Raw genomic sequence first — 27,704 nt, forward strand, 5'->3', positions numbered from 1 at the left:
CCTATGCACTTGTGCTGCTTCAGTGGAATGTAGGGAATGATAAGACCCTCTCTTCTCTCTGACCAAGCAACTTGTAGACAAACGGTGCAGGCGTCTGGCTGTAGAAATGACTGCACTGTTCACCCACCTCTGATCCCACTGCAGGGCATTCTGGGTGAATGAGAAGAATGTCAGAGACGAGGGAAAAGGTGGGTGTGCTCCATATTCTTGCTGCTAGCACATCTGTAGCATTCATTACTTTTCATAAATATGTATAATTCTCATAGAGCATAGCATTTCCCAAAAGATAAGCAAGTGGGACATATCAAAAAGTTATTTATTTTCTCATTTATTTTATATTGTATCTCCACACAGTAAAAACATAGGTATATGCATTGATGCTTCTGTAGCACAATTAATGATAGAGTCAGTATAAATATAATATCTGTACAGGGTGGGAGGTGAGGACAAAGGGGTTGTGACAAAGTTTGGAGATAATTCACACAGCTGTACAGTAAATCTCTTAGAGAAATATCATTACATCATTACATAACATGTAACAGTGTGCATTAGTGAACAACAGCATACTGTAAAATATCCTGCCTTTATTTACACCTGTGATGGAACTGATGAGCACACCAAACAGTTTTAGTTCTTGATTGAACTTGATGGTGATATTAAAAGGCACAATATCTCTGTGTAGCTTCCCTAAATTTGATAAAGCATGCATCTCTTATGGCCTAGAAGAGAAACAACACTGGTTAAGCACAGAAAGTTGAAGTTGAGGATAAAAATATACTGGGAGAAATATCACTGAGGCATCTTTGCCTTTTTAGTTCCTTTGCTCCATGTATAATACCCAAAAATCGTATGTGTTTGATTTGACTGGCAAGTCTTTCTTTTCTCTTCCTTCAAGATAGTTCACGACTCAGGCTTACTCATGATATTGAGTATGTCATCCAAGATAGAAGGGCCCAAGTCCAGTTCAAGAGACAGCAGTGACCCAGTGTTGTGGTTCACAGACTCCTGAGACAGACTCTTGCTTTTAGAAAGCTCAAAGTCAAAGTCACAAATGCGTCCTTCCTCTACACCACTATCTCTATTTTCCCAATCTCCATTCATGCTGGCCAGCTCTTTTTCATACAGAAAGATGTCACTGTCCATGTCATTATAGCCATTGTTGTTGATGCCGTTGTCTTTGCATTTGCTACTCCTATTGCTGTTGTCATTTTCATTGTGATTGCCATTGATGAAGAGAGACATCAATGACTTTTTAGTATCATCATTCTCAGAGGTGTATTGGGGTATGGGGGTATTCTTTTCCAGTGATTTCTCCATAAAGTTGATAGGAAATAAGGATTTCTCACTAACCTCCTCTAGAAGAGGACTGGGATCACGTCTGAAGATAGTTATGGACTGAAGAAGGTTCTCCATTTGCAGGATCTCCAGGTCATCTGTCTCTTCTGAGCTGGCTGGTGGAGTGGGTGGGTCGTCCAGAGGGTCCCGGGTCATGGGTAATATGGTGGTAGTGATGTGAGGCAGGGTCAGTGCTTGGCTCCCCCCAATGGTAGGGAGTGAGATAGCATTCTTCAGGATTGGTGAAGGAGTTTCAATGTAGGAGGCATCAGATGCACTGTTAGCTCGCATGAACTCGCCATGGGCACCATATTGTGGACGAATCAGGCCACTCTTCCCAGGAAGCAGCTCAAACTTGCCCTGAAGGAAGGTCATGTCACCAAAGGTGTCACACAAACCCCCTTTACCAATGTGAACAGTATGACGGAAGTCTCCTAGTGGAGGACTGATCATGTCTGGGGACAGAATGTCTCTAAGGCGACACTTCTTCCCTTTCTTGCTGTTGTTGGATTTTAGGTAAATGGGAGTTTTGGCTGGCATCTCAGAACAGTAAAATCCGTGAGAGAAGAGAAAGAAGAAAGGGAGATGTCTTTGAACCCTGCAATCCTATGATGCAGAACTGATGCTGATCCGAGTTCTCCCAAGAAAATAAGAGGAGTTACATTCTCAGATACTTGAGGATTGTTGATATACAGTGACAGTGTCCTCAGGCCTCAGTGTTCGGCTGATTTGGACTTAATAGACCAGATGGGATGTCTTTGACCTGGAGAAAACAGAGAAACATTTATTTTTATTACATTGTTTTTTGTTTTTTTGTGTAGAATGTTTTGCTATTTTATATCTAATGATATTTTATTACAAGCTAAGCTTGATATAACATCAATAATATGCCCTTTTATATCTATATACATTGGGGGTTCTTCATTGGTTCCTTTAGAGGAACTCTTAAAGGGTCTTATGTAGAACACAAAGAGTGCTCCAAGTAGCAACCATTTAGCTAAATTTCTCATCTTTTTTTTATTGTGTCTATAGGTTCAGTCAAGAAAACAGCCTGGCCTATTGTCTTCTGTTTGGTCTTACAAAAGGGATCTGTCTTCTGTAAAGCAGTACATGTGTAATGAACAGAGCTGAGATGTTTTACTTTGCATTCCATTCAGTTTTCAAGTAATGCCTCGTGTGCAGGTTGACATTTTTATAGAGTAGTCTTCTCAGTCTACCAGTTTGTCACTGATGATATATGGCGTCTGTCATGAAGCCGCCCAACAAAGATATCGCTTTACTAAACTCATAGCAAAGCCCCTGGAGACGAGAAGAACACTGCGTGCCACAGAGGATAGCCCCAAAAATGACTTCATCATACTCCTGATCTCAGATCAGTATAACAACCAGAAAGACATGAATGGTGAGGGGCCCAAGCTGTCATTGGCTCAGACTGAGTCCGGCTCCTGTTTAGTATGTGCTAATATGGACCAGCTGGATTCCACATTGGTCTAAGAGAGGAGAAGAGGAGATGGGGCTTTAGAAGGATCAGTGTGAGAATGACTCAGGAGAGAAAGCTACCGTACTGCCATGCAGACAGAGTGAGGCAGAGAAAAACGTATATATTTCTACAAATTTGTGATCTTCCCAAAAAGACACGCTTATATGCTAAACTAGGGTGTGAGTATGATGTATGCAAAAACAGCAAGGATTAAAAGCATTTAAAGTGAGGTGGATTTATTTCTAGATGAGGAGAATGAAGGAGAGAGAACTGAGGGCAGGAGGGAGAGTCGAGAGAGAGAAAGAGAGGCAGACTACTTGCCCATTTATAGACATATTTACTTTTGAGAAACCTCTAAGCGCTGACCCTCACTGACAGACTGCAAGCTATCACAAAAGTAGTGGCTGGGCCAAGTCCACACCAATGAGTACGACTGAAAAAACATCCACATTCCTGTTGCAGCACAGCTCAGTACTTTTTCTTGCCACTGAGACCTCAATCAGAAAAACACCTTGAGCTATGTATAGATGCCACTAAATGAAGTGTTACACAGACCTGGATATTTTATCACTTATCCAATTTTCTGTGTGCGCCCAAATAAAAAAGAGCATTAAGCTTTTTGGCTGAAATAAGACACTACAAGCTTCAGCACTGTGTTCTCTCTGCCCCGAACACAGCAAGTGGCAGCCAAAGAAGACAAAACAGCAGAAATTCCAATCTGTTTACAAAACAGCACGGATTCCATTTCCTCAGGATACATGACTTGACTCTGGTAAAATGCTAACAATTTACAGTGCATGTACACAGCATCAAGGCTAACACTAGACCGGGAAAAAGTACTTGTGACATTGTGTAGGGAAAATGAATGGTACTTAGACAATGACTGCTATTTCTTCCTACATAGACTGAATGAGTAGCATTGTTCTTTTTAGCCTACTCAAAGTAAGTGTGTGTGTGTGTGTGTGTGTGTTTGCATAGTCCAGAGGGTAAAGTGTCCACATGTCTTTAAAGACATTTTTAGATGCTGATGCATTTCAACACAAATAGCCTAAACCTCATCTGACTTACATCCAGAGAGCTAAATATAGTTTCTCTAAGCTTTATGGATGGATAAGGAATGTGTGTGTGTGTAGTCTAATGAATGTGTGTTAGTATTCCTGCTGTCCTAGCCTAAAATTACTGTGAAATTACTATATGGCAAAGTAAAAGTGTGGGGGGAAGAGAACTTTATGAGTTTGTGTGAAAGGCAAGCATGTGCAGGGCAAAGAGACGTGTGAAAACTGTGACAGTTAAACCAGCTAATCTACTCATCGCACTGGTTGTGTATTTATCTCTAACAGTCTTCTTTGTCTTTTGCTCGGTCTCTGTGATAATCCCATTGACGTCCATTATATTTCTTCAACTCTGTATTTTGACCTTGACTCGATGCACACACTCAAGCAAGGAAGCAAATTGGATTCACACCAACAATCTAGCCTGTCGCGTGCCACAAGCACCCCCTCCCCACCCGTGATCAGCATCCACATTCTTTTCTAATAGGAGCTCTGTGTGTTTAAGCCTTTGTGTGTATGTGCGAAAAGAGAGGGAGTAATGAGAGAGCTCTGTCTACAGTGCTGAGACAGGAGAATGTCATTACACCTATTAGCACTATTAGCTTATTGATCACTCACAGGCTCTCACACCCTGGAAGACTGCTTGCTGATTCAAAATGTCTTTAAGGAAATGTACACATCATACATTATTTTTCCATGAGGAAATGATTAGTGCTTTCAGTTAGTGTTAGTGCCTTGATCTGAAACAGCCGTTTAGGGGGCTTTGCAAAGCAGGATGGATGTTAACAAATACCGTGAAGGATGTGTGTCGGTAAATACAGTAATACTCTTTGTGGTGGGATTTGATGTCAAGACATGTCATGTGGAGTAAATCTAACACTTTGCTTGGGAAGCAGGGGCCTGTGCTCAAGTTTCACATGAGGAATTTCACAAATAACTATGCATTCCATCAGTGCTTCAAGAAACCATGTCTGAGATTTTGAAGATTGTAGGGCTGAAACGTTCAGCTGTATTTAAATTTAATGTGGTTCACAAGATGTTTTTAAAATAATACTAATGCACTGTAGTGGTGAATGAATCCCTTTTATTAGTGTCGGGTTTTTAAGCTAAACACCATGCTCTACTACAGTGTCATTTTTAAGAAATATGGACAAGGAGCAGGCAGACTATGTCTTCTGTACTGTATCTGTGGCTCTTCCAGATTTTAAGACATAGAAATGCAAATGGAGGGCAAGAGCACACTAAGTGGTGGAAGAACCTAATTATGTATAGGACACGGTTGCAATGATTGAATATCTGTCATTGATATTGAATATTAAAATATCTAATATCTTCCTTTGTTTGTTCAACCACTCTTTACTGTATCAGATTCCTAATTGTTCTACACTTTACACAACCTTTAAAGACTCTTCAGATTGACTTTCAACATCAGCAGACCATATAACAGAAAGTGTTCCAAGTAGAAACTCTATAGGATGCTAAGAAACCAGAGCTATATGAACTTCCCTCGAGGAAGCTTTGATACTTTTAGGAACCTCTGATAAGCTTTAAGGTGTAAAATCAAGCAATATACAGTTCATTAACTAAAAATAGCATCTTAATCTTTAATCTTTAAACTTTCTGCAATTTTTTAAAAACTGAAAATTGAAACAAATATGAAAAGTCCAGTCCAATCATCCCACTGCCTTGCAAAGAGTATTACAAAAACAAATCAGTAATTGGTCAATAAATCAGTAGTAACTGTTTATCACTAAAGCTTGCTTATTTAGCTTGTATATCGCTGTGTATTTCTATTGTGCACGATTTAGTAAACATGAGTTGGGTGGGTATACCGCTAGCAGGGCATATTTCAAGACTTGCAGCTGCCACTCTGCCACCCACATGGCTGTGTCCATGTCCTCAACTGTAGAATATAACAGTATTTCCCTTCTAGCCACCCACCCACTTCTGTCACACAGTCTCTTCAGAGGTGTTAGTGCTGTACTATCTCAATCATCCACAATGGTGCATAAGGCCTGCATGCCAGCAGGTCATCAGTGTATCTCTGATCCCGCTGGCTGAGTGAGAACCAAAGCCTGGACCCACTCCAGACACTAAGAGGGTGCTGTTTAATTACGGAGATGGGCAGTTAGAAAGAAGGGGGGTCTTAATGGGGACTAGTGAGATGGAAAGTAAGGGTCCTTGTGTTGACTTATGTCAGCTTCTAATTTGTTCTTGGTAATTAAATCAGAGTCTGAGAATGTGGGTCAGCTTATTATTAGTGTCTATATGAGCATGCTCTCATCTAAACAAGTGCAAAGATAATATTTAGCAGTTTCAGCTCACTGTATGCAGGAGTGCATTTCAAGGATAGCCGTTAATTTAGAGCCTACAACAGTGCTGTCTCTGAGTGTCGCTCTGACCTATTTTAGCCTTGGCCTTTTTTGGCTGAAAATGTGGTGGCTACATGGAGCTCTGCAGTTGTTGCTGCTGTATTTAAGAGCCATCCCAACTGTGTCACCTAGATGATCTTATGCTAGATATATTCAGCTGATTTGTTTCTGAGGAAACGGATGACTAGCATGTCACTGGAGTGACCAAACTGTTTCTGCAAGACCGACCCTTAACCTTAAACATTCCTATGTCCAAAATAGTCAGAAGACCCGATCTTTTGCACCCTGTAATAAAAGAGATTAAAGGCTGATAGCACATAGGCTAATGGCAGCCTTCACTCAGCATTCCTCCAGTTTGGCTTGCCAGTTTGTAACATAAAGGGAGCTGTAATTATACTTCAGGCTAGGCGCTTCCTTTCGAGGCCTGAGGGCTAAAGAGTTCTGAGTCTTCTGAGACAGGCAGGGTGGAGCAAGTATTCTTCTCGTTTCAACCTCATCTGTTATTCTCTCTTTCTTTATTTTTTTCCCTCCCCTGCTGTCCACCTCTCCTTCTGTTCTCAGCCCCCATGTTGTCTTTGGCTCACCGCATGCTGAAGATGAAATGAGAGGGCTGAAATACACGAAGGGGACGTCAAAACAGCTGGAAGAACTCTCCAAGTTCTTCTGGCTGCCGCTGAATAGCAGCGCTACAGTTATTGCGGTTAGTGTGTCGACTGAGTGGGAAAGTGTTTGCTGCAGTGGCAAAAAAGTATCAGGTTGCCTTTCCTGTGCTTCATCTCTTGTTGTGGGCACATGCTCGACTACTTCTGTCCATATTGCACTAGCGTGTCATTGCTTCCGCTTTACTTTGAGAACTTCCTAAGGACACAAAACCTATTCAACACAGTCAGGCATGTGGTATGCATGAAATAACTTAATAGAATAATTTACCGAGGAGTTTTTCCTCTTTGCCGAAAATCACACGCCCCCCTTGATTTCCTTGAGTCTCAAATGAGCAGGAATATTTATTTTATTAAGGCTACTAAGCATTCACAACCATAAGCATTTTTTAGTGTTATACAGCATTGTAGCACAATTTACTAATACCTCTTATAACTACTAACTTACATTTAAAAAGAAACTAAAGAAAAGAAGAAATAGAAATTCCACATATAAATGTCACCTTAACAATACCTTTAAAAAACTATTCATGCTATATATTGGCAGCACATCTTGTAATTCAATAATTCACAGCTTACATTTTTTACCTGTGTATTTATCTTCTCAAGATAAATGTCTCAGTTCTTCCTGCAGAAGAAGTAACGGCTTGTCTTGTGAAATTTTAATGTCCCAAATAACTTCTGTGTGGTGTAGTCTACAGTGGTTTTCTCTTCCTCCCTGTCTCTCACTCTGTCTTTCCGTCTCTTTGCACTGGATGTCTGTTCCACACAGGCAGGAGGTCTACCGGACAGCTGTTTAGGAATTCCTCTGAGTAACTGTGTGCGGCTTCTCTCTTCTGCTGCGTTCTGCTCGAGGAGAAATCTCCTCCTCCTCTTTCCTGCTCTCCCCTTCTGCAGCACCTGTCTCTGTCTCTCTCTCTCTCTCTCTCTCTTTCTCTCTTTCTCTTCCTCTATATATATATAATTCCTTTGCCTCTATTTCTGTGATTTCTCAGCTTGCTAGAATTGCTGCTACATCCAGAATGGACAGTGGAGAGAGTGTGGAGCTGTAAATACCCTATTAAGAGATGCTGGTTCTCAATCACCCTGTTTTCGCTCTCTTCTTCCCTCCCTGTGTTCCTCATGTAATCTCTACCCTCCCTTGTTTTGGCCAGTTGCTCTCTCCTCCTCACCCTTTTACATTAAGATGAATAAAAAATCCTCATTGTAAATCTAACAGAAAGTGTGCACTCCCTTGCTATCAGATGTCTGTGTTCTGTGTACTTTCTCGCTCTCTATCAGTCACTCTGTCTTGTTTCTAGCCCAAAATACACATTCAGATATGCACCAAAGATCTTTGGGCATTTTCCTCGCATTCTTGTGTACATACTTCCTCCATCTTTTTTATGATTCATTTAGGATCGTCACACACACACACACACACGCGCACACATACACACACACACACGCGCACACACACACACACACAGAAACAGAGAGAGCACATGACAGAGAGCACAACAGGGCCCATTTAAACCATGTGTAAGCGATGCAGTGCAGCCTTGTTGGTCTCATTACAACAGAAAACATTTGTTTTCATTGAATTGCCCTTCAGACAACATGCACGACAGCACACCACAAGGCTGCTCTTGTGGGAATCGCTTTAGGTTTTACAGCCTTTTCTCTACTGTGGTTTTTCTTAAAGGACAAGTATGTTTACTGTGCCTGTGTGCTGTAAATATCTCTTCCTGAGAGCTCCTAGGAAAAATGCACACCAGGTTTGCTAAAGCCTCATCACTTTACACATTTCCCATACTGCAGGTTTCCTTGGCAACAATCACGACTCTGCAGTGATGTTGCAACAAGAGGAAGAGAGCAGAGAGATGAAAACGGTTCACCTCTGTCTACCTGTGTGTGTGTGTGTGTGTGTACCTCAGAGGCATAGAGTGTGTATAAGTGAGTGGTTGTGTGTGTGTGTGTTTGTGTGTGTGTGTGTGTGTGTGTGTGTGTGCCTCAGAGGCATAAAGTGTGTACAAGTGAGTGGTTGTGTGTGTGTGTGTTTGTGTGTGTGTGTGCCTCAGAGGCATAAAGTGTGTACAAGTGAGTGGCTGTGTGTGTATTTGTGTGTGTACCTCAGAGGCATAGAGTGTGTATAAGTGAGTGCCTGTGTGTGTGTGCATGCCTCAGAGGCATAGAGTGTGTATCAGTGAGTGGTTGTGTGTATGTGTTTGTGTGTGTGTCTCAGAGGCATAGAGTGTGTATCAGTGAGTGGTTGTGTGTATGTGTTTGTGTGTGTGTCTCAGAGGCATAGAGTGTGTATCAGTGAGTGGTTGTGTGTATGTGTTTGTGTGTGTGTCTCAGAGGCATAGAGTGTGTATCAGTGAGTGGTTGTGTGTATGTGTTTGTGTGTGTGTCTCAGAGGCATAGAGTGTGTATCAGTGAGTGGTTGTTTCAGAACAGGTAGCTTCTGGCGTGTTCTTGCAAGTTTGTTTAAAGTTCTGAGTTTGCAGCGTCAGCATTTGACAATCATAAAAAACATATAAATCTCTTCTTGCCTTCAGCTGACTCCTCACACAGACGCTCCATAATCCATTTATCCACTGCTCTGCAACACATTTAGTCCTCTAATGGGTAGAAGAGGCTGACTGTGTTTCTTCAGGGCTGGTTTTTCTGACTGGTGGGCTAATGTTGAGCCACCCACTAATTAACTGAAACAGGCGTCATTTGGTAACATCTAAACAGCTTTCTGAATGGGGCACTTTGGCCCTGGGGGTGGATGTGCAAAGAGTGATCTCATTGAGGCAGGCATGTGGAAAGCACATGGTTTCGAATAAAATACAGTACAGTGCCTAGAAAAAGTTCAAGTAATATGTTTAAGGCTTTCCACCACACACCCAGAACAACTTGTTCCACCGAAAAAGCTTCTCTTCTGTTTAACATATACAGAACATATAAATAGACTGTCTGATAGAAACATGTTGTCCTGTCTGCTTTACTGCTTCTGCTAAAACCATGTTATACTGTTTTCAGCCAGGCTGTGTACCACTTCAGCTTGAGCAGTGCAAACAAATATACAATAAAATACTGTTCAAACTTGTGACCCACAGCCAGGAATGTCTGTGTCATCCAAGGCTGACACTGTGTGTTTTCATCTCATAAAATGTCATGTTTTCAAACTGTGGCATAAAGAATCACTACATTTCCCCAGTTTCTAATAAGTTTCTTTTTGGTTGGGCAAAGAGAACAACTAGACTTTGTGCAGCCTTCCCAGAATGCAATGTGCCGGTTAACTCCTGCTCCTGAAGTCTGAACATCGAATGGCATTAGACACTGAAATCCATTGAGGCTGTCAGTTTCTGGTACTATTTCGGGCATACTTTAGGTAAATGCTGTAGCTTTAGATTTATTTTGACAAGAAAGTCAAGACTTTCACATAGTAAAACGGGTCTTTCGTAAAAGCTGTGCACAACAGCAGTAATGAGTTTGCCTTTCTTTTGATCTGGTTGGGTAAGAATTTATACAAATCCTTAGAATGTCCATTTTTGTTTAATTAGCACTTCTTTTGTCAAAGCCAGCCGTTTCTTTCAGTTTTATTGTCATACTTGGGAAGGAATTAAACCAGTAATGAGATTCGTCTGAAACTCTCCTGAAACAGGAGGGATGAAATTAGTCATTAAAGATTATATACCTTGTAGATATTTGCATTTTTCTTTTTTACTTCGTGTAAAGAATTTATATAAAGAGTTGATATGGGTGTATAACGTATTCATAAACCCTTCATGACACTTGACATAAAACCATATAAGCTCTTATAAAGGCTATCAATAGAGTTATAGTCAAGACTACCACTGTCGAGTCGATACTAGGACTAGCCGTCCAGATCGAGTGCAAATAAACCAAGACAATAAATATCAAAACTCTAACTATCAAATTCTTTTTAGAGGCTAAGCCTTTGCTTCTTATATACCAGACCAAATTTACAAATTCTTTGGAAAATTATCTCGAATTCTGCAGAAGCTTTCTGGACAACAGACATGTAATTGGAGTACAACTAGAAGACAACATTAACATTTTTTTACAAACTCTTTCTGAAGAGTTAAGGCCATATTTAGCAAGACAAACAGCCAAAACTATGACAAGTCCAAGTACAAATAGCAATAAATCCAAGGCAAGTCCAAGTCAATACAAAAAACCAAAAGCCAGACTTGAGTGCAAGACAGGACTTGACTCTTACAACCCTCACTAATTCCAATGGACAACCAACTTACTTAATCACTGCTTTTGTCAAGGTAAAACCCAATAAAACCTAAATCAAGCAGGACTGACAGGATATGTCTAAGTACTGCTGGGAATAACAATGTGAAATTGTACTTACAGTATGAATGTGTCATATAGTTCTGTGAACATTATCCTTAAATAAACTGTTTTAGGATTTAACCCTGCATTTGATTTTTATGCAAAGAGATTTGTATGCAGTGTTTTTTGTAATGTGTGTATAAACATAGTTACAAGGTAGATACAAGCAGCTATAAAGCCACTACTTAATATATGTAACACTATTTCATTCATTATACCTGCTTTCTAATTGCTAATAAATATAGTCATGCTACACACACTCAGCTGTGCATCTTGTTTTTAACATACAGTATAGTTTCTTCAGTCTATGATATGGCTGTCTAAATGGTTTTAATTAAAAATACTTAGCTCCTCATCAGACTGACAGAGTATTCTTGCAAATATCATTGTAGTAAATGTGGTACTGTCTCTGTCTCGGTTAAAAAATAAATAAATCCAAATTTAGTGCCATGATTTGCACATGCTCTTGCACCACCAGAGGCACCTCTATATGGCTGAGTGTGTCAGAGCATGTGCTATCTTGTTAGCACCAGTATTTTTAAAGTCACACAAAATCTGTAGCAAATTGAGTCAGTAGAAATAAAGTGGGAGTATCAGCCCTATCTCTGGTAACGAAAGCTTTTACTTCATGTGATGAAGTGTACCGCTATTAACTGGCCTTGAAACATTCCTGTGTTTTTTTGGGGTTTTTTTTATGAATGTCCTAAGCTAATATCCATGAGTAAAATGTTCTGTTCTTTTCATAAATCCAGTTCCGAATCTTTCTACTTAATCACTGAAAGTGCCATCTGTGCTTATCACCAGGACTCCTTAGAAACACACTCCCTTAATGCAGTAATAAATTTCCAGCTGACAGCAGGCATGAGCGCAGCGCTTTTAAATTGCACTTCATAAATGCACCTAAATTAACCCAGGCTGATGGACTGTGCACTCTGGACCCCTCTGACGTGAAAGAAATAAGCTGCATTTGGCTAGCTGTAATTTTAGGAAAGACCAATCGAAGACATCGAAGAGCTGGTGTCCATGAAAAAAAGTGCACGATTGCTCTGCTTGTTACTGTATGTGATGACTTGATGAAATCTGACGTATTTAGGCAAAAAGAAAAAAAGACCAATTATGGAGGGAGTGAACTCCAAAGAATTCTTGTAACCTCTTCCACAGACCCCTCTGTCTTGTAATCAGATTGCGGTTGGCCCAAAGAACCAGCGTCAGAGTTGCCCTGGAGGACAGCTGCAGAACACAGCTATTTATTTGCTGAGAACAGGCAGCACACTTGGCCCTTATTACAGAGTAAAAATGGTACAGGGCAGAAGAGCCACAGAAAAGAAGTCACACCGAGGCCAACCCAAAGCACTGACTCGAGCCAATTTATACTATATTATGTCCAAAGGCAAATAGATGACATTAGGTTCCAGTGTAGAAAAATATACACTCATATTTGCACACAGTTCATACAGTAATTGTTTTGTAGGTTACAATTAAGTGTCTATTCTTCCACCAAACTTGGCACCACATGTCTTCATGGCCCTCACTCATCGTGCTGGAACAGGTTTGGGGTCTCTTAGTTCCAGTGAAAAGAAGTTGCAATGCTACAGCAATCAAAGACATTCTTTACAATTATGTGTTTCCAATTTTGTGGCAACAGTTTGTGGAAGAAGCACATATGGGTGTGATTGTCAGGTGTTCACAAACCTTTGGCCATATATATAAAATATATATTGTTAAAACCTAGATGGTGATATAGAAGTGTTTAGCCTTGAGTCAAACATGGGGAATTCACCCTAAAATGCAGGAACAGAAACTATAACTTAAGTGAGATATGTAAGAAATCAGTAGCAGATGTGAAATGTTCCATTATGCCAGTAAAAGTCAGTGGTTCTGTTTCTTTAAGAAGAGAAGCAGTTGGATTTCAGTGATTTACTGCTAAAGGAGTTAAATGAAGATGAGTAGCATGGCAGCATCCTGTTTATTCCTGATTCATATCAGCTCGGTTTAGGCACATTTATAACTGGATTAGATGAGACTTATTAGATTTCTAATTGTTCTGTCCAATAAGCAAGTACAGCCACTTCATATAGGCAGTGACTGAGAGCAACATGGCATTAGTTTAGGGAGAGGCTGAGAGTCAGGAGGATGAAGATGGAAACTGTAATGTGACAGGTATGTGTGCCTAAGAGATTCTATCACCCATTAGTCTTGTCAGTCTTAGTGTTAACTCATCTTAATGGTATTAACCATTTAGCTAACTGTTACAATCCAGTTTTAGTGGGATGATAAGCACCTACAATATAATATTATGAGATATAATATTAGGAGACTTTAGCAATATTTAACTAATGACATCTTTTTTTCATACAATGAATGTGGCTGATTTGGAGGCGTAGTGCCTTAGTGGTTAGCATGTTTGTCTCACACATCCGGGACTGGGCGTTCAGTGCTCTGTCTAGAGTTTGCGTGTTCTCCCTGTGCTTCGGGGGTTTCCTCCCCAGTCCTTTGACATGCCTTGATTAGCATCTCTAAATTTTTCTGCGGTGCGTGGTTGGGGTGTGTGTGTGATTGTGCCATGATGAGTTGCCACCTTGTCCGATGTGTCCCCCTGATCCTGTGTAGGATAAGCAGTACTCAGTTATGGTGTGCCAAGTGTTGTGGCTACAGAAACCTTAACATGAAGTGGCGACATGGATATTCCTGGCTTCATCACCGTAAGAAAATATTCAAAAAGAATAAAAATTTTTTGCCTGTTGCATGTACCACATACAAGCTAAAATCCTAGAATTAAGTGGACTGTAAAATAAAGTGTCTCAATTTCCGCTACTGTAATTCCAGTGGAATGAAAAAGTATCTCAGTAGATTTTATCAGTGTATATTTAATTACTTATTTGTAGAAAGACCCCTCAAGGGGACGCTGTCTGTCACTCCCTTTTGGGAATCCGGAAGATCCTCCTCTTCTTATCAGTATGGTCAGTAAATAGCATTCCAAGAGATTAGTTTAAGAAACGTCAGCAGACCTGTGGCCTTTTAGAATGTTTTGTAGACTGTGAATTGCACTGTATTGCATTACACATATATTTATTGACATGACAACTTGTATACATACTGAGCACTTTATTGGGATCACCTGTACACCTATACATGCAATTATTTAATCAGCCAATGATGTGACAGCAGTATAATGCATAAAATCATGCATGTATGGGCGAGTAGTTAAATTGAGGCTACTGTGGCCATAGGGTCACCCACAGTGGACAGTTAAAGACTAAAAAATTCACTGGATATTTTTCTAATCTTCAACTGTCCAGTGTGGGTGAAAAGTGTGACACTTTAGTGACCACTAAAGCCCCAGATTCCTATTCTTGGCTGACTGGAGTGGAACCCAATGTGGTGGTCTGTTGTAGCTCATCCACCTCAAGGTTTGATGTTTTATATGTTGTGAAATGCTTTTCTGCTTACCACAGTTGTAAAGAGTGATTATTTGAGTCATTGTATCATGTTGTCTGGAACCATTCAGGCCATTTTACATCTGATCTCTCTCATAAACAAAACATTTCCACCAGCAAAACTGTCGCTCACTTGATGTTTGTTGTTTTTCACACAATTCTATGAAAACTCTAGAGACTGTTGTGTGTAAAAACCCCAAGAGATCAGCAGTATCTGAAATACTCAAACCAGCCTGTCTGGCGTCAACAACCATGCCATGGTCAAAGTGTCTGAGATCATATTATTTTGGATTTCCTCCAGGTTCTCTGGTTTCCTCTCTCTGTAGATTGAATTGCCCTTGGGTCTAAATAAGCGTGTGAATGTTTGCATGGTATCGTGCGATGGACCAGGGTCCTATCCAAAAGAGTATTCATGCTTCGCACCCAATGTTTCTATGACCTACTATGACCCTGAAAAGAATAAAGCCAGCAGTGAATATGAATGAATGAATATCCTCATAAGGTATCTTATTCTCTACCTTCAGGAATGAGTTTACTTGTTCATTTGTTAAAGTTAAATCCTTGCTTCACCAAGCATTTAAACACTATATTTAGACTTGTTTTCTCTTCTTCTCCTCATACTTTCCTGATCCTGTGCAATGTTATAATAGTGATGCTCTAAAAACAAGCTATCTAACACTTCTGTTGCACAGGATGTTAATACTGAACTTCAGCTTCGACTCAACACTTCATTAACAGCTGTGGAACCTTCTGGACTCCCTCTTACAAATACACCCTGATGGTACTTATTCTCGAGAATGTTGACAGTCTGGAAAGGAAAAGTCCTATTAATATGACTAACAATAACATCGACCCATTTTAAAGTGGGAAATGTTTTAAATTCCTAAGTTGTAAAATTTTTTTCTGAGTTAGTCAGACTGATAGAGGAGAGGAAAATAAGCACAGACATTGATATGCTTCTTTCATGTACATCTGTTTTGTGTCGTTGGCGTCAGACAGGGGATTATTTGTGATACCATTCCACTTTTCATAAACACAAAAATCCCAGCATAGGCCTTAGGAAAGAAAGAGGGCTATCTTTGTAATCTTTGTTACACAGGTTTACATTCTGCAACATTTGGGAAATGGAGTCTTAATGAGGCATTTCAAGCCAGCGTTTGTTTAGAAGCACAGAATATGCTTGAAGAAAATAAAGGAATGATTTGAAGGCACAAAGGTGTGCGTAAAATCTCAATTTTTAAGAAGCAGCATTAGCATCTTGATGAGTTTCATTGATGTGTGTGTGTCTGTGTGTGTGTGTGTGTGTGTGTGTAGATAGGATGGGTACATGCCACAGATACTTTGGTTTGGGTTTATTGTTCCACAGAGAGTGTGTGGATTGGAAGAAACACATGGCACATGCTGGACAGTTGAGTGTGTATACAGGAATTGCCTTGGAACTTGTACAGTTGCTCTGACCTTGTGTGTAGAGGAAAGAATTCTCACATAAGACAAATGATGAACAAAAGCGCCCAGCCTCACATATAACGTAACAGCCATGTTACAAGTTGATATCACAAGGGCTAACAGCCTTATTTGATTGACTAATATCTTTATTTAAATTACACCTTATTTTCTGTGTGCTTGGAATATACAGTGCATGTTCATTACAGGATAGTTTTGGTTTTAAGTTCTAAACATTCATAGGTCTCTTTAACAACCCATAATAAAACATGATACACACTGTAATATTGCCCCAGATGTGCATTACAAGGTGCTTCATTTGATTCCCATGTTACAATATAACTCCATTAAGACAAGATATTTCCCTTTAGCAATGCTTCCAAGATGCATTCTTTTTCAAGAGTTACATCTATCTCAGTATACAGACTTTAATTAGTGCTGAGAGAGATGACATGTACAGGAAGAAATGTCATAAAGGGGGTTTTCAGCAGATATTTTGGCAAAAGCATCCAAGATTAATTACTTTCAGGAAAGTGCTTTATCCTTTGTCAGGGTCACAGTGGCATGGTCTTGGGAGGTGGGAGGAAACCAGAGAGCCTGGAAGAAAGACACATGGACATTGGGAGAACATGAACAGAAATTATTAAGAGATAGTAACCCAAGCTCTGGGTTGAGGCAGGGACTCTGGAGCTGTGAGGCAGCTATTCTACATATTGTACCATCATGCCACACTCCAAGACTATGTGGAAAAGTAAGCATTCTAGCATGATTGCTGTTAAATTCAAATAAAGCTACCAAATGATAGTGTTTCTAAAAGGGAGGTGCTGTACCAGATTTGTGAAAGATTAGTTATTAGTGCTCTCCATAAGTATTGGCACCCTTCATAACAATGAATGTGGTTTTGAATGTTTATTTAAACATGTATCAGCACCAGTGCAATTAACTTACAACTTTTTCCCCGAAAGCTTTTGAGTTTTTGTGACATAAAACATCCACAAAGGAGCGCTTCCAGTTTTTAAAACATGCCTTTGAGCTAAAGTGGGTAAAAGGATAAAAAAAAAAAAAACCTTGTTGCTGACTTTTCACTCTCTATTCACATTTTGAATATTACAGACATGCCCCTATATTTATGCATAAGTTGTGTTCCAATGTATCACACAACACAGTCACAACAGTCAGCAGTGAGCTTGATTTATCAACATATTCATGAAGAGTTTTATCGAGATAACATCTTGTTTTACTTCTATCTTGTAGACATCTATAATTGCTCATCTAAAAACTGATTATGAGAAAAGATAATGTGGTTATGGACAAGAAAAAATATTCCTGGTAACTGAGTGCCAATATACAGTGTTTTGTTAATGGGGAAAAAAATATATGGGGTAATGAACTATATAAATATATACACTGACTATCCACTTTAATAGCTACACAGGCTTATTTATGCAGTTAACCAATCAGTCAATCAGCACAATGCAAATACAAAATAATGCAAATACAGGTCAATAGCTTCACCTTCACATCAAACATCAGAATAAAGAAATTTTTGATTTCTGTGACTTTCACCATGGCCTGGTTTTTGGTGCATGATGGACTGGTTCAAGTATTTCAGAAACCTCTGATAACTTGGTAGTGTTGTGTAAAATTCCCTGGAGATGAGCAGTTACTGAAATACTCAAACCAGCCTACTGGTACCAAAAACGATGAGATGATCAAAGTCAGAGAGATCACGTTTTTCTTTATTCTGGTGGTTTATGTGAACAGAATCTCTTGATCTGTATCTGTAATGTGAATGGTTTTGGGAAACCACCACGTCAAGCAGCATTTTTTAGTATAAAATTAATTGATGAGTATTTCCAATAATGATAACCCAAGCCTTTAGATAACAATGAAGACAAGCAATAGAACCAATGGTAATTTTCAGTCTTTGCAGTGAAACCTAAAACTGACAATTAAATTTGCCCTCAGCTTAACCTGGACCACTTTTAAACTCATCAAACAAGTAACTACATCTCTCTGAAACATTTCCATTACACAGAAACTCAGCCAATCGAAAGCTCAGATCAGTTGCTACTGTCTTGAGAGTCTGACGATGACAGATAGGAGGTTTTCTTGCCCGCAGCAACCGTTAGAATAATTTTTAGCAAGCTGCTCTATCACAGGGATTCATTTCCATGTTTGTGGTCCTCTTGAGTGCTGCGGTTTGAGTTCCTTCCATAAGAGCAAAACAGCCGTGGTCAAGGCATTCTTTCTAATGTTTATGAATTTACAAGCACAGCATTCCTAGTGCCTGACATGCTCCTTTCTGCTTGTATTGTTCCACTCAGTGGCCTGCTCCAGCAGATAGTAACTAAGCCATCATATCAACACAGCTTCATCCTCTTCAACCTCCCTCCATCTCACAGACATTAAATAACTTAGAATTTGTACTGTAACATTTTCCAGTATCTATTGTGTTAAGTACATACATTTTGTATCTGTTATTAGCATGATTCACAACGTGCTTATTTAGTTTCCAACAGAGCTTGGAACAGAGCTCATATTTTAACTAATATTTTATAAGGTGCTCTGGATATAAACAAAATTTAATGGAAAAGATTGTGTTTTTTATAGTCAGATAAGTTGTATTTATTAACCAGGTAAGTGTGTGGTATGAAGAAGGTAATTATTCTGAATTGAAAGGTGTATTTGAGTAAAGTGTTTTTAATATTTACTGTTTTGATTACGGGCCGCATGGTGGCTTAGTGGTTAGCACTGTTGCCTCACAGCAAGAAGGTCCTGGGTTTGAACAGGCAGGGGCCTTTCTGTGTGGAGTTTGCATGTTCTCCTTGTGCCTGTGTGGGTTTACTCTAGGTAAAACCACTCCAGGGTTTACTCCTCTGTTTTGCTCCCACAATCCAAAAACATGTACATTAGGTTGATTGGTAACTCTAAATTGCCCATAGGTGTGAGTGTGTGTGGTTGTCTGTATATATATATATATATATATATATATATATATATATATATATATATATATACATATATGGATATATACCTGTGATGGACTGGCGACCTGTCCAGGTTGTACCAGTGCCTTTCGCCCTATGTGTGCTGGGATAGGCTCCAGCACTGACCCTAATTAGGAATAAAGCGGCATAGAAAATGGATGGATGGATGCTTTGATTACATAACGTACACTTTCCTTTTGTCATTTGCATTAGAAAACACCTCACCAGCCTCTTCTCTCTCTGTCTTTTAATTTAGTAAGACCAAATATATATAGACTCCTCCTAGGAATGTTAAATTCACATCAACCTACAGAAAGCTTTACTATATCAAATATTACATTTTTTAAATATCAGCATGTTTTGTTTTAAAAATCAGTTTATTATTATTCTTAGATTATGTGGATAATCTACCGTACTGTACCGTACCCTGTGAATGAGCTGTCATTATTGAAAGGATAATGTATTAGAACAACACAGTAAGCTGTGATTGCTTTGCTGTCTCTATTACTGTTATCTTCTGACCATCTGTATGTTCGCAAAGTTTAATGTAAGTATATTTGAAATGTATGACTCTATACAGCAACATTGTTTCTGTCATAAACACCTTGGCTTGTGTATATTGGCATGTACAATATGTGCAGTCCAGCTAATATATCATGTTGCTAAAATCTTGTGAGGCAAATATATGTCCTGGACTGAATCTCTATTATGTATACAGCAAAAATAAAATTCACAGCTGATCATTAGTAATGACTGATAGCACTGTTTAGCCTACACCCCAGGCGTATTATGGTCTATATCTTTGTAAAATATCAAACACAACTGTGACCACAGGATCCCTGTTCATTCGGAATGGGAAAGATTCCGCCTGGTGTGTTCCTCAAATGTGGCTATTGAAAGGGGATCTCCCGTACTTCCATGTGGTTCGAGTTTCTTTCCCAGAGAGCGGCAGGTTGATGGGTGCTTGCTCCTCAGCCTGTCACAGAGCTGAGAGTAAATCATTAGACAGTCTGCATCCACTTGTCCCCACTGTCCAGCTGTGTCCACTTATCTGTCATGCTGGAGCCAAAGTGGCCAGTCTGTCCGTGGACTTTAAAGGAGAACAAAAAAGGGGGGGGGGAAGCGAAAATATTATTGGGATCAGAATTCCAGAGCTGGGATTCTATAAAGGGTAGCCAGTGTGTGTACATATATATACAACTATATATAATGTTATGCAAGTTATGGAAGTTTTTTGTGTTTGAATCACAGTGTATAAAAGTTACATGAGTATCCATGACAGTATACTATCTGCCTGTTTGGTATCATGTGAGCTCCCATTTTCAGTAACAGATCAAGTCATGCCTTGTCTGTATTCTGTGTCCTTAGAATTGCAGTATGTGTTAAGATGCGTGTCCAACTGCTTGCCAAGTGTTCATCAAAAGCAAAGAGAAGCACAGCAGGTCAGTCAGAGTTCTTCCTACAACCGTGCTGGCCTTCGTCGTACATGCGAGAATACTCATATGTTACGCAAATGTTCTCACCTTACCTACAAACACCGCATGAAAGACATTGTATGCCAAATTCAACCACTTTAACAGCCATCAAGCTCCTCGAATGCATATGCACATTACATTCCCTTTGATTTCATTCAGTGGCTCGTGTCCATATAAAACAAACCAGATGCTTCACAATGTTCTCCTTGAAGCCTACATACTATACAGTACCTCAAAGTTGTTTCTCTTCCTGAACATTTCAAATCTTTCTTTTACTGTGTTAAGTTCACAGTAAGAGAAAGACTGTAATGTCTGCCTACTACAAAGATACCTTTATAGTATTTTTAGCTTTTACACTTCTGAGAAACGCCCCTACTTTTTCTCTTTCTTGGTTTATTTCTCTTTACTTTCTCTATTAGCCCAGATGCAGCTGGAAAGGGGGGGGTGGGGGTTGGAGGGGGGTTTGCGGAGGGAGAGGGAGAGAGCCTGAAATAGCAGAGGGTGTGTAGGCAGAAGGCTGACCACTGGCATGCATAAGGAAACAGGCTGCTCTGGCCTCTGCATGGAGCAGCACACAAGCAAGCGTGGACTCCTAAACCACCCAGCAATATTTAAATCTTACACACAGCACTGTTGTAAGGTCAAGGCTTATTGGTCAGAACTTGCATTAGTATCAAGAGCAACAGCTACTGACACTAGCTCTGTCATGAATATTAAGTTTCACTTAATCACTTTAGGTAAGCTAAAAAAGATTGTTGCTTTGGTGATGTGTTCTCTGAGTAGATGATTATTCATAATCAGAGTAATTCAGAGTCTCTAGTGTTTTTGTTTAGTAACAGTCAGCAGTCAAGCCATAACTTGGTGTGTGTGTGTGTTTATGTATTTGATATTCACATTGTCACTTGGCCCTTGTCACTCTTAAAGTTCAGCAACAAGCACTAGTGTGAGATCAGGAGCGTGTGTGTGTGTGTAGTGCTATGGCTTTTAATTCTAGCCTTAACAATTCGTTTTCTTTTTCTCCTCAGTCCGAATTCCTGGAAGGATGTGCAAACAAGATCTTTTTGGATGGTGGATGAATTTTTGCACCTCCAGAAAGGAAAATTATTTAAAGCCCACAGCTTCCGTCTCTGCCCTTCTTAGTCTATAAATCTAAACACATTTTTCTCATTTGGATAGGCACCATGCAAAAGCTTGTATGAGAAGTTCCAAATGCTTTAGACTATGTGTTTGTTTTTACAGAAACATCTTGAGACACGATGTTGCACGATGCAGGCTACAGGCTGAGAAACTGCAGTTACTATACATAATTAAACCAAAAAGCTTATTCTAAATTAGTCATTTTGCTGTGTAATATTGTTTATGTTTTGGCTAGACATGATTTCACGCTACAGAGGTTGCATCCATCCACATATTTGAGTCATAGGAATATTTTCTGGTTGCTAAAGCTAGTGTTTAGTGTTTAGTGTAATCACAGTCTGAACATCATTTAGCTTTGAGGAGCGAAGACATAACTGTGAAATGACTAAAGCTTTACAAATCCATGATTTATATTTTGGAGCCTGGTCTGCAGTTATAATATGGATTTTCACACATATGTCCACATTTGTTAAAATAGACACTAAGATCATTCCTTTTTAAACTGTATGACATGGTTAGATTCAACATTTCAGAAATATTAGGACAGCTAGTGGGATGTTCTATAATTGCTGTGCTATTTAAAAATCATTTTCTCAATACTGAATCTAAGAAATCAAGGTCTAGTTTTTACCATAGAATGATCAAATGTAGGAAAATGTGTTACATTATAACCCTGCTAATGGCATAAGGACATTCAGCTCCCTGGCTCCCTACATCTTGAACCAGTGTATCCAGTACATGATTTCCGGCTCTGGAAAATAACCCAGGCTCACTAGACATTTGTAGATGAAGTTGTCAGATCATTCATTCATTCATTCATTCATTCATTCATTCATTCATTCATTCATTCATTCATTCATTCATTCATTCATTCATTCATTTATTTATTTATTTATTTATCTATCTATCTATCTATCTATCTATCTATCTATCTATCTATTTTGAGATGAGAGGCTTCAGATATTATCAGATTAAATCCAGTAAGGGAACATACAGTATTGAGCATCGATGATCCCTTTTTTTTGCAGTGAACAGTGGGATTTTTCTATAGAGTGCACTGGAATTATTATGCGACTCCTTGATCAGTGCCCTGACTACTGAACTATAGGAAGCTGATTAAGACCTATTGTAATGGTTGTTTTACATATTTTTTAATTAAAAATATCATATTTTATATTGTATCAATATTTATATTGTAACAACATTAATATTACTTAAAATTATAATTATTTTCATTAATAATACAATATATAACAATTTGATTAATTTTTAAAGTGACTTTGTCAGCCAATTGAAAAACAGGTAATCATTGAAAATAAAAAATAAAAATCCTGTTGATGAATCCTGTTAAGTATCTTATAGATTATATTTTAAGGTAAGACATAGTCAAAGTGGATTATGATGTTTTCTTACTGTATTTATTGATGTTTTAAGTAATTTATCTTGAACATCCATAGGTTGTTTTGAAGGACATTTTACCTATGTTTAAATGTTTATTTCTTTACATAACAACTTTTAAATGTAATATAATTAAAACAGGAGTCATTAGATTATAAGACCTTAGAGGTTGCCTTACTAGCTGCACCATTTCACTCCAGCAAAGGTGAGATAATATGATGTTCCAGTGGCAGTAATGCAAGCGCCATCTGCTGGTAAATATCTATATGTGCTGCATGTCATCTCAGCCACGTGCTTGGAGGATTTACATCTGAACTTGAAATGTGACCAATATTCGAATTTCTGTTTTAGAGTCCAAGTTTATTAATCAAGCTTTAAATTTTCACGAGAGATTGCATTGATATACAGAGACACAACTCAGGTACTTCACAATGTACCCATGTTTTCAATACAGTCCTTTTAGTTACGATGCCTCCACAGCCATCTATGTTGTGCCCTGTTATTATTATTTAAATATTATATATTAAATAACATAAATATTACATAAAATATATTATGACATAACCGTATCTAAGCATTTGATTAAACTAATCTAAACTATAGTGGATGTGACTTGATAAGGCAGTGGTGGCCCAAGGCTCTGGGTGGAAGATCATGGTTCAAGCCCCAGCACTACCAAGCTGCCACTGTTGGGCCCTTGAGCAAGGACTTTAACCCTCTACGCTCCAGGGGTGTTGTATCATGACTGACTCTGCGCTCTGACCCCAACCTCCAAAGTTGGAATATGCAAAAACGAATTTTACTCTACTGTACTGTAATGTGTATGTGATAAATAAAGACTTCTATCTGAGATTATTTTATGTACATTCTGTCATAAACCTTCAAGTAGGAGAAAAAAACAAAAAATTTGGGCTATGCTTGTTCACAAATTTTTCCTTAAATAAATGACAAAATATTCATTACTACAAAAGTCAGGTGGTATTTTTAGGCAGTTTGTTTTTTGACAATTTGATTTGAGCTTTATTATATTATTAGCATATTAAAATGATTGACTATTAAAATTATTATATTGATTCTGTCCCTTTCTCCATGCTGATGCTCTTCTGTTTGGAAATCCACTCACAGCTGAGGATGAACCCACCTGAACCCACATGGACGATAACTTCAACAAAATAGACTTCAGATTAAACCTATAATGAATTTCCTTTAAATTTCTATCCTGAATTTATATATTTCTGTATCTTTGTTAAAAATGGTATAAAAATAAACAAAATTGAATAAACAGAAAGAATAGTGTCAAATACAATTTTAATGTTAGTTAATGCTTTAGCGATTTAGCCGAACTGGCATTAATCAACTGTCACTTCAACTTCGATTTCTTTCTCAATCTTTTTTGTATTGTCTTATCCTTACTTTAACTTGGGTAAAGCATTAAAAGCTCCATTAGAGTATTTGTTTAGAGAAGTATTTTCATTTTTACTTGACTATGCAAGTTGAGTAGCAGCTCTGTGTATTACTTCGTAGCTCATAAATAGCTAATTGGCTTTTTGAGGGGGAAAAAACAACTAGAAGAATTAACCTCTTAAACTCCCTGGATGCAGAGGCAACTCCAGACATTCCAAAGCAGGTCAAATCTGGGAATGTGTCATGAACATCCCAAATTTCTTTTTGATTTAATTTCCTCTTCATTCAATAGGTAAAGAACTACTTCCCCTACGTGTATACATGCACATCTACATCTTCGTCTGTGTCAGCAACACAAGTGTACGTGTCAGAGATGGGACAGGAGTAATTCTCCTACACAGACACAAAACAAGCACCTGGATTGGTCTCAGGCTGATATTGATCTTCTGGGTATGGCATGCAAGGCCACTGCAGAGTGTCACGTACAGTGGTAGCCACGGCGGCACATGCAGGCTCTTATACCCTCATGAGGGCAGAGGGTCATGGTGAGGACAGTTACATTTATCTCCAAAATAAGTTTCTATTTTTATATGTGTGTTACATGTTACGATTTGCTGCAATTGTAATGATATGCATATACAGTGGATATAAATTCTACAAACCCCTGATAATATGGAATGGTTTTGTGATTTGTCTTGTGACTTTTTCCACCCATGGCTGTCATCAACAAATTTATTCTGATCAACCCCAGAATTTAATAAAGGAGCTGCAGGACAAGTACTGATTACTCTCTGCTAAAGTCTCTCATATTCTTCACACGTCTGGGCTATGGGGTAGGGTGCCTTTTTTCATAAAAAACATCCAAGCTCAAATAAATCACCCCAAACCATGTGGCAAAATGAGTTACAGTCTGATGAGACCAATTTCAATAGGTATGTGCAAAAAATCAATCACCAAAGGATCACCATATCCACAGTGCAGCATTGTGGTGCTACATCATACTTTATCTTATTATTATGCTTGTCATCTGCCAGAACTAGGGCTTTTATCAAGGTGGAATCATGAATACCAGTCAATATTAGTGTACAACCTTCAGACATCTGCTAGTAAGCTGAAGATGAAAAGAAATTTCACCTTTCAGCAAGACAGCAACTCAAAGCAAACAAAGCTTAACCAAAAAATCAGTGTTTTTGAATGATGTAGCCAGAGCTCAGACCTGAATCACAAGCTATAAATCTGTGGATGACCGAAAGCAGTCTTTGAACAGAAGATTCCCTTACAATTTGATGGATCTAGAAAGTTTTTGCAAGAAAGAGTCAGAAAATATCGCCAGGTCAAGATGTGCCATGCTAATAGATTCTTACCCTTAAAAAACCGAGTGGTGAAATAAAAATAAAAAAATAGTTTAGAGGTGAGCAAACTCATACAACTAGGTTATTGTAAGTTTTTTAATTTTTATTTTATTTTAAAAATGCTATTCATTTTTATTCATTTTAACTCATTGCATATTGTACATTATCACTACCTTCCTTAGTTCCCTATGTATGTGATGCAATACAATCTTTGGCTGATATGTATATATAATATTACTAAGTACTCTGTCCAGCTCTAAAATAGCTCTAGGGCCCTTAAATTCTCAACACAAACCTCTGCAGTTCTAACTAAAAGTATTACCCATAATGAATTAGGGGGCAGTGTTGCTCCTAAATTGTAAATCTAAACGCTAAATTCGGATCACAATAGTGCATCATCACAGACAATCTTATCAGGCAGAGAGAACATATCCCATATCAGTCTCACAGTTAAACATTTTATCATAAATGCCATTCGTGTTTTTGTCACATTTCAGAGTTCCCCAGAGAATGCAAAAAATGCACATGCGTGCATTTAAACCACACGCCTGCAAATCCCTACTGTGTGAAACCAAGAGGACTGATTTTGTATTGCTGTTATCATGAATGTGAACCATTTTTAACAAGTCAGGTAAGCATTCCTGGAGAATGACCTCTAATCATTAGCTATATATCATTTTTAGGGTGCTAAATAAACAAGGAATAATAAAAAATAAATCTAAGAATAAAAATAAAGATGTTGTGAGAATTCTGTGTGTGTAAACCTTGAGTTTCTCCATGGAGTTTCATTTTTAGCTACAAATTGAACTCTACCCCGTTCGGGCATAATATTATGAAGTGAAGAACACTGATTATCTCCTCATCATGGCACCTGTTAGTGGGTGGGATATATTAGGCAGCAAGTGAACATTTTGTCCTCAAAGTTGATGTGTTAGAAGCAGGAATAATGGACAAGAGCAAGGATCTGAGCGAGTTTGATAAGGGCCAGATTGTGATGGCTAGACGACTGGATCAGAGCATCTCCAAAACTGCAGCTCTTGTGGGGTGTTCCCAGTCTGCAGTGGTCAGTATCTATCAAAAGTGGTCCAAGGAAGGAACAGTGGTAAACCGGTGACAGGGTCATGGGCGGCCAAGGCTCATTGGTGCACGTAGGGAGTGAAGGCTGGCCTGTGTGATCCGATCCAACAGACGAGATACTGTTGCTCAAATTGCTGAAGAAGTTAATTCTTGGTTCTGATAAAAAGGTGTCAGAATACAAAGTGTATGATGGGTCAGGGCTGTTTTGGTAGCAAAAGGGGGACCAACACTATATTAGGCCATAATGGTCATAATGTTATGCCTGGTCGGGGTATGTCTTGCTGTTTGAATTATGTTGGTGATAATGAGCTGAAAAAAGACATGTTCCCAAAGATCACTATTAGTTTCTAATCTGCAGTGACATGCCACAATGACTACCACCCAGTAGCACTTACCCTGATCATAGTGAAATGTTTTGAAAATGTAGTCCTCTAATATATCAAAGACTACACTCGTGCTGGTCTGGACCCCCATCCTTTTGTTTTATACTGACTTCTATCTGACATTCAATATGATTAAACTTGTCAAGCTTCATTTACTGGAACCCTGAAGAGGTGTTTGGCCATATCAGTACTATACTCAGCTCTTGGTGCTTCCTGTAATGGGATTCTAGATTTAGTCACAACCAGGTCTCATGCTACACTGACGCATACAATGATTTTATCGCTGAAAGTCACCAGCCGCTGTACTATGAAGTCGCCGGTTAGCGTTCGTGCTACTGGTTGCCATAGTTATAATGTTTATCAGTGGGTGGTGCA

General features: G+C 38.9%; 1 protein-coding gene and 1 long non-coding RNA gene across 3 annotated transcripts; one reads left to right on the forward strand and one right to left on the reverse strand.

Moving 5' to 3' along the window:
- Window positions 1-299: 299 nt before the first annotated feature.
- On the reverse strand, window positions 300-8,005 carry cdc42ep3 (CDC42 effector protein (Rho GTPase binding) 3). Of its 2 annotated transcripts, none has more exons than XM_058386372.1 (2): window positions 7,487-8,005; window positions 300-2,098 (listed from the first exon to the last, which is right to left on the reverse strand). In XM_058386372.1, the coding sequence occupies exon 2, from the start codon at window positions 1,873-1,875 to the stop codon at window positions 901-903; it is 975 nt and encodes a 324-aa protein (XP_058242355.1). In that variant the 5' UTR covers window positions 1,876-2,098; window positions 7,487-8,005; the 3' UTR covers window positions 300-900. The 2 variants fall into 2 exon arrangements, with proteins under 2 accessions (XP_058242355.1, XP_058242356.1); XM_058386373.1 differs by having other exon boundaries at window positions 7,478-8,005.
- Window positions 8,006-13,209: 5,204 nt separating this feature from the next.
- LOC131351393 (uncharacterized) lies at window positions 13,210-22,459 on the forward strand. Its single transcript, XR_009204391.1, has 3 exons — window positions 13,210-13,393; window positions 20,472-20,545; window positions 21,604-22,459. It is a non-coding gene; the product is annotated as an uncharacterized LOC131351393 (long non-coding RNA).
- Window positions 22,460-27,704: the final 5,245 nt, after the last annotated feature.

The sequence above is a fragment of the Hemibagrus wyckioides genome, linkage group LG03, assembly GCF_019097595.1.
Source record: "Hemibagrus wyckioides isolate EC202008001 linkage group LG03, SWU_Hwy_1.0, whole genome shotgun sequence".
NCBI lineage: Eukaryota > Metazoa > Chordata > Actinopteri > Siluriformes > Bagridae > Hemibagrus > Hemibagrus wyckioides.